Consider the following 8,521-nt stretch of genomic DNA (forward strand, 5'->3'; position numbering starts at 1 on the left):
TGGACTGGATCAGATTCCAGCTTGAAGAAAGTGCAAAGACAGGCCTGTGTCTTCAGCCCAAACCCACTATAAGTGAACTTGAATGATGGCCACAGTCCATCGTTGATCCCCCTTTAAATTGTCATCAGCCCACCCCCTGTTATTATAGCCCTAGTGTATTAACCTAGATCAGGCTTGTGTCTCCCCCTCTTCAAAGGGGGAGACACATAGACGCAAACTGCTACGGAACCTATATATATCCTACCCTGCCTTTCTAAGGTCTTCGAAAGCCAAAGTTAACAAACAGATCACCAACCATTTCGAATCCCACTGTACTTTCTCCGCTATGCAATCTGGTTTCCGAGCTGGTCACGGGGCTGCACCTCAGCCACGCTCAAGGTCCTAAACGATGTCATAACCACCATCAATAAGAGACAATACTGTGCAGCTGTATTCCATCGACCTGGCCAAGGCTTTCGACTCTGTCAATCACCATATCTTATCGGCAGACTCAGCAGTCTTGGTTTCTCAAATGTCTGCCTAGCCTGGTTCACCAACTACTTCTCTGACAGAGTTCAGTGTGTCAAATCAGAGGGCCTGTTGTCCGGACCTGCCTGGCAGCTCGTATGGAGTGCCACAGGGTCCAATCCTCGGGCCGACTTTTTTCTCTGTATAATCAATGATGTCGCTCTTGCTGCTGGGGATTCTCTGATCCACCTCTACGCAGACAACACCATTCTGTATACTTCTGGCCCTCTGTTGACACTGTGGTTAACTAACCTCCAGACGAGCTTCAATGCACACAACTTCCTTCCTGGCCTCCAAATGCTGCTTAAATGCAAGCAAAACTAAATGCATGCTCTTCACGATTTGCTGCCACACCTCGCCCCGCCCGTCCAACATCACTACTCTGGACGGTTCTGACTTAGAATATGATGACAACTACAAATACCTAGGTGTCTGGTTAGACTTTAAACTCTCCTTCCAGGACTCACATTAAGCATCTCCAATCCAAAATTAAATCTAGAATCGGCTTGCCTTATTCGCAACAAAGACCCTTCACTCGCGCTGCCAAAACATACCCTAGTAAAACTGAGTATCCTACCGAATCCTTGACTTCGGCATGTCATTTACAAATAGCCTCCAACACTACTCGGCAAATTGGACGCAGATCTACAGTGCCATCATTTGTTACCAAAGCCCCATATACTACCTACCACTGCGACCTGTATGCTCTGTGTTGCGTGGGCCTTGCTACATATCCGTCGCCAAACCCACTGGCTCTAGTGATCTATAAGTGTGTTGATAGTAAAGCCCCACCTTATCTCAGCTCACTGGTCACCATAGCAAGCACACGCCTGAGCACGCGCTCCAGCAGGTATATTTCACTGGTTATCCCCAAAGCCAATTCCTCCTTCGGCCGCCTTTCCTTCCAGTTCTCTGCTGCCAATGACTGGAACGAATTGCAAAAATCACTGAAGCTGGAACTCATATCTCCCTCACTAACTTTAAGCACCAGATGCAGAGCAGCTCACAGATTTACTGCACCTGTACATAGCCAATCTGTAAATAGCCCATCCAACTACCTCATCACCATATTGTTATTTATTTTATTTGCACCTTTGCAAACCTCAGTACCGCTACTTGCACACTCATCTTCTGCAACATATATCACCCAGTGTTTAAATTGCCATACTGTAATATTTTCGCCACTATGCCTATTTATTGCCTCACCCCCCTTATCCTACCTCATTTGCACGCACTGTATATAGACTTTCTCTATTGTTTGATTAACTGTATGATGTGTTTATTCCATGTGTAACTGTGTTGTTGTTTGTGTCGCACTGCTTTGCTTTATCTTGGCCAGGTCGCAGTTGTAAATGAGAACTTGTTCTCAACCTGCCTACCTGGTTAAAATAAAGGTGAAAATAAAAAAAAATGTATAAAAGCGCGCACTGGATTGAAGAACACAGGCCCCACCAAAGCAAAGATCTTGCTCCAAAGATGCCCAAACAATACCTATAGATACCTAGAAATACTGATTGACACCTCTGTGCAGAATCACAAGTTCACTTGAAGTCATACACATTACAAAGACCAAAGATGGCTCAAGAATATACACAAAAAAAACATTACTGTCTCTTTTGTGAGAAACCACAATCAAAATTGCCCGGCATCTGGAAATGATTCATCAAGGTGAAGCTGAAGTCGCCAAAGCCCTTCTTTCCGAAGAACTCAAAGAGCAAAAGCTCCAACTGACCATACTGAGAAACACAGGGACAGGAGCACACAACATGCAAAGTCATAAGAGAAGGCCAAAGGTGTTACAGTATCCTGTAAACAAAACCAGTTCCCAAATGGAAACCAAAAGATCTATTGCACTGTGCAAACTGCCAAGGACTCTTTCAAAGACAATTCCCTATTGGAAACACATGGAAAAGGTGCAGACTTGAAGTGGGCTACGACTAAACCTGCAGGCTATTTGTGCCATGCCACAACCTGCTGACAGATGGGATAAGATAGGTTGGTAGATGTCAGTAAAGGAGAACACAATGTCTCATCCAGTATTGGGCAGGAACATTACAACATCATGGACAAACGTGCCAAATATTGAATTGAGACGGCAGAAAATGCAGCTGTCACCTCTTTCGAGATTGAGAGATGTACTGATCCATCCAACTTCCAGCCACACAATCAGTGCAGTGGAAGCCAGATTGTGGCTTTGACATTAGTAAGCATCACTTAAAGGACACTTCGCCAGCCTTAGAAACTTGGCCATAACCTTCAGAGGTCACAGATGTAGATTAGTTGTGAGGCTCGAGTCATTGTCCATGGCGTTCTGAAAGGGTTTGGAGTTTTCACTCTGCAAAACTTCAATGAGCTGAAATCTGTCAAACAAGACAAACAAAATAAACATAAGGAGGCACAGAAATAATTATACTAGTTTCTACTAGAAATACTTATACTACTAGTAAATAATTTACAATCCAACAGAAATGACCATAAAACACATTAAGTAACCAAACACTGACACACTAATCGCCAAAAACATTCACACATTTTAAATGCAACAATACACAAACAGTACAACTAAATAATAATGTGTGTGTAGAGTGTGTGTGTGTGTGTGTGCACATGTTTTGTGTGTGTGTGTGTGTGAGTGCGTGCATGCGTGGCATATGGTGACACAAACTAAAGTTTGGTGAATGAATGTGAAAACGGCTACGTGTGTGAGTGAGACAGAGTGTGTGACATGCTTCTTATTGTAAAAAAAGGCAAACAACTTCCTGTAACTTGCATGTTGATCATTTGCAWAGGGAAATGTATTTCCCATTTGTGGCAGTTTGTATTGTCTTTAGGACACCGGTTCACTATCATATGTCTCACATACAAATACATAGGTATGGAAAAATACATAGAATTTGTCACAAACAATTGGAGATCATTTGCAAGTCAAAAGTCATGTCTTAAAGACATGAGCAAAGTTGTGGCCCMTTCCTGCAGTCAATGACCAAAAGCGCCCTCTTTGGCCTCGTGTGGAATGTTATTAATATTTTTRATAATGAATAAAGATCATAATTTTTTTACCGACCATGGTGTTTCCGGTGTTTCTGTGTCAAACAATTTTGTTTTATTTCAGTCTTCTGTGARGTATATAAAGTGTAATATTGGGATGCAAACTCAAAATTGAATACATTTCAACTCTATATCTGACATGGTACAAGTATTTACTTTTTTTTAAGCCCATAACCATGTATGTGAGGTGTGTACTTTTGTTTCAAAATTTAAAAAAATGAAGACTACAAAGAATCACTCTGTGTGACCCTGATTTAGACCACTGCAGGTTAAGATGCACTGTATTGGGCGTTTCTATAAGTAAATGTTTTATTCCCTTCCCAGTACTCTGTTGTCTTAAAGAGACAATCTGGGATTTAAAAAACAACAAAGCSTCACCCCACCACTTGTTTTGGTAAATAGCTTAGGGATGGGGCTTGAGAAATGTAACTACTCTCAAATTCATAACAGAGTCGTGGGTGCAAGTACCTACACCTTTAGGAGAAAAAGGTGCTATCTAGAACCTAAAAGGGTTCTTCGGCTGTCCCCATAAGCGAGCCCTTTGAATAACCCTTTTGGTTCAAGGTAGAACCTTTTTGGGTTCCATGTAAAATCTTTTCCACAGAGGGTTCTACTTGGAACAAAAAAGGTTCTACCTGGAACCAATAAGGGTTCTCTTATGGGGACAACCTTTTGGAACCTTGTTATCTAAAAGTGTACTGAAAATGTAGTCAAACAATATGGGGTAAAAGACTAAGCKCATGAGTAGGGTTGCAAAGGGTCAGAAACTTTCCAGGACATTTCCGGAATTTTTCTGGAAATTTTCTATGGGAAGTTAAGCCCGGGAATTTGGGGAATTTTACTTAAATTCATCAAAAAGTTAGCTTATAACAGTGAACCTTTTTTGTGGGATACACATAAGGCAATTCTAGGTCTTGTGGCATATTTTGGTTAAACTATCCCCAATTCAATGGAATTGCAGCCCTCTGCATGAACAGTCCATTCTTCCATCACATGTACAGATGATTCTCAAGATCCAGCACACTAATGAGATGCTATTGAGCCCACACTACTACACTGTCTGAGCCAAGGACTACATGCTTTCTGGTAAGTTTTGATTACAACACTGGGTGGGGTGAATATATTTTATATGACATACATGATTTTTTGTTAACTAGTAAATAGTAGCCTACAGTAAAGTGTGTTTAAATTATTTCTAACTTGTTAACAATTTATGCTAGTTAGCTACCATGTGGGCTTTAGCTTGTTTCATTTTAAAACATTTATCTTACGAAGGAGTTGTTTAATCTAACTGATTAACTATTTATCTGTACGTGGAATTGTATATGTTGTTTTTGTAAACTATTTTTAAAATAATATTTACAGGAAAATGCCACGGGCACAATCTGATGTGTGGAGAAATTTCACTTCAGCTAATGTAGAAGGAAGAGCTGTGTACATTTGCAAATACTGTGCCAAATCATATGTGAAGAATGCAACAAAGATGCAGAATCATCTGACCAAGTGCATAAAGTTCCCTCAGCACTCACAACAAGCAACCTCTGACAAAAGTCCCTCTACTTCTATTCGAGGTGAAAATGATGAATCAGACACCTTATCGATAACAACAGCTCATGGTCCTCCTAGAATCAGAAGTTTTTTTGACTCAATGGAGGAATGTAGTTAGAGAAATGCTGATAAATGTCTAGCTCGAGCTGTGCATGCACCTGGTTCACCTCTGATGCTCACAGGCAATGTGTATTGGAAGAGATTTCTGAATGTTTTTCGCACAGCATACACCCCTCCAACCAGACATGCTTCATCTACTCATTTGCTGGATGCAGAGTTCTACAGAGTTCAAGTGAAGGTCAAGAAAATCATAGAGAAAGCAGACTGTATTGCAATCATCTCTGAGTGGTCAAATGTTCGTCAGCAAGGAATAATTAACTACATCATCTCAACCCCTCAACCAGTATTCTACAAGAGCACAGACACAAGGGACAACAGACACACRGGTCTCTACATTTCAGATGAGCTGAATGCAGTCATCAATGACCTTGAATCACAGAAGGTATTTGRACTGGTGACAGACAATGCTGRGAACATGAAGGCTGCTTGGTCTAAAGTGGAGGAGTCCTYCCCTCACATCACAACCATTGGCTGTGKTGCTCATGCATTGAATCTGCTCCTCAAGGACARCATGGCACTGAAAACAATGGATACACTCTACAAGAGAGCCAAGGAAATGMTTAGGTATGTGAAGGGTCATCAAGTTATAGCAACAATCTACCTCACCAAGCAAAGTGAGAAGAATAAGAGCACCACATTGAAGCTGCCCAGCAACATCTGTTGGGGTYGTGTTGTCATRATGTTTMACAGTCTCCTGGAGGGGAAGGAGTCAACAAGAAATGGCCATTTCACAGTCTGCCGATATGGACAGRCCCATCAAGAYGATCRTCCTGGATGATGTATTTTGGGAYAGAGTGGTAAGCAGCCTGAAACTCCTGAAACCTATAGCAGTAGCCATTGCACGGATTGAGGGAGATAATGCCATCCTGTCTGATGTTCAGACTCTGCTTGCAGATGTAAGAGAAGAAATCCATACTGCCCTGTCCACTTCACTGTTGCTCCAAGCAGAGGAAACTGCAGTTCTGAAATACATCAAAAGCATGAAGACTTCTGTCTGAAGCCCATACACGCCACAGCGTACATTTTGGACCTCAAGTACAGTATATAAGCAAGAGCATCATGTCTGGTGCAGAGATCAACAAGGCCTATGGTGTCATCACTACTATGGCTCTCCACCTTGGCCTGGATGAGGGCAAGGTTCTTGGCAGTCTGGCAAAGTACACTTCCAAGCAAGGGCTTTGGGATGGAGATGCAATATGGCAGTCGTGCCAACATATCTCATCAGCCACCTGGTGGAAGGGACTTTGTGAATCTGAGGCTCTTTCCCCGTTGCCTCCATCCTTCAAATCCCACCAACATCAGACGCCTCATAGCGCAACTGGTCCTTGTTTGGGAACACACACACCATAGCATGCAACAGGCTGACCAATACAAGGGTTGAAAAATTGGTGGCCATCTGGGCAAATTTGAGGCTTTTTGAGCCTGACAACGAGCCATCCTCAACAAGGTTGGAAAGTGATAGTGAAGATGAGGCCTCAGAGTCTGATGTTCAAGAGGTGGACATTGAGGAGGTCCAGGGAGAAGACATGGAGGCCTGGGAGGAAGACAACCAAAGCTTTAGTTTCTAGACTATCATTTTACAGATGTATGTTGAAAACATTTTTGGCAGATGCGATGCATCATTGGGGGTCATTCAATATTCCCTTTCTTTTGTTGTTCAGTGAAATCATCCCATGTGAAGAGTCAACTCACAGGTTAATTAAAGTTCAATTCGTAACTAAATTATGTATATATTTTTTTTCTATTGGAAGGATTTAACATGTGCAATTATGTCTATATGATTAGGTAAAAGGTTTATGTTTCTGTCTCCATATGATATGGTATATATCCAATGAAACAATCTACATTTAAATGGTATTAATATTAATTTGCATATATTTTCGTAAATTCCCACATATTCCGTTAATTCCCACGGAAAGTTTCCACCTCTGAATATTCACCAAAATGTGCAACCTACCCAGGAGGCTTTTATAAGTTATATTTCTGTCACACCCTAGTTTTGTACCTGTCCACGTTATTGTCTCCACCCCCTCCAGGTGTCGCTTGTTTTTCCCAGTGTATTTATCCCTGTTTCCTGTCTCTCTGTGCTCGTTCGTCTTGTATGTTTCCAAGTCAACCAGCTGTTTTCCCGTTCTCCTGCATTCTCCTTTTTCTAGTCCTCCCGGTTTTAACCCTTGCCTGTTTCTGGACTTTGTACCCGCCTGCCTGACCTTTCTGCCTGCCTTGACCACGAGCCTGTCTGCCACTCTGTACCTCCTGGACTCTGATCTGGTTTTGACCCTTTTGCCTYTCCACGACCATTCTCTTGCCTKCCCCTTTGGATTAATAAACATTGTAAGACTCCAACCTTCTGCCTCCTGTGTCTGCATTTGGGTATCGCCTTGATAATTTCAGGATCAATGGCTATGTATCAGAGGATGGATGTTTTGACAATTGAGAAAGAGCCCTGGCCTGGTACTCATATGGGGGGGAATTCTGACGCGAGTTAAGCGTAAATGGAACATAATTCCCTTTTAAAGCACTTTTCTCTACCCGTATTCTGACCTTGAATTTAAGCATGAGAATAGCATGCTATTCACCCTATTTTTGGGGGGTGGAGATCAAAGAAATGAAGGTGTGGCCGAGGTGTATTCTGACCTTCACCGTATTCTGACCTTCACCGTATTCTGACCTTCACTTAATTCCCTCATAATTTCACCACCTTTACGCTCAATGATAGTATTAATAAGGTTTAGCAACGTGTCGGTTCCAAGTGGAACAACATCTTTCTTTTTCCGATAGAAATAAAACCATTCTCCATGCACTGTAATATTTATTTTCAGAAGAGCTATTCATAAGAGCTAGTTAAATGAGCAAGCCGTTTGCATAGAATGTTTCAATTATATGCCCAGACTTTTTCCTGRTTATATTTTTTATTACAATTTGTATTGTGTTAATTATTACCCACTATTTCACTCACGTACATTTAAAACTGTCACTGACTTCAGTGTTAGTTTCCTTACATTTTGCATCATACCATTAAATCGTTKGTTTCCCTTTCTTTCCTCTGTCACGTTCGTGTGGTTGTTCCTGCGGATCCCTAGAAATAGTGTATCATATTAGGCTAACGTATTACAAGTTGTGCAATAACCTGGGACAGGTAGCCTATTTGAATCATGATGGAACGCAGACCATTACATAGCAGTTTAAACCTGGAGCCTGGCACACGGTTCACGACGTCTGGACCGTTATCACAGTTCCATGATTAGTGAACATTATTATGGTAGATTGATAGGACTACTGTTCTATTATACACTTT

At 41.7% G+C, this 8,521-nt stretch overlaps 1 protein-coding gene across 1 annotated transcript in view; it reads right to left on the minus strand.

The window, feature by feature from the left end:
- Positions 1-5,491: 5,491 nt before the first annotated feature.
- The window catches only part of LOC112070158 (pleckstrin homology domain-containing family H member 1-like), a 24,013-nt gene continuing 20,983 nt past the window's right edge, over positions 5,492-8,521 (minus strand). Inside the window, exon 19 of the mRNA XM_070438850.1 lies at positions 5,492-5,511. Within this exon, the coding sequence (XP_070294951.1) occupies positions 5,492-5,511 (20 nt within the window). The remainder of the gene's footprint in view (positions 5,512-8,521) is intronic.

The sequence above is a fragment of the Salvelinus sp. IW2-2015 genome, unplaced genomic scaffold, assembly GCF_002910315.2.
Source record: "Salvelinus sp. IW2-2015 unplaced genomic scaffold, ASM291031v2 Un_scaffold1241, whole genome shotgun sequence".
Lineage (NCBI taxonomy): Eukaryota > Metazoa > Chordata > Actinopteri > Salmoniformes > Salmonidae > Salvelinus > Salvelinus sp. IW2-2015.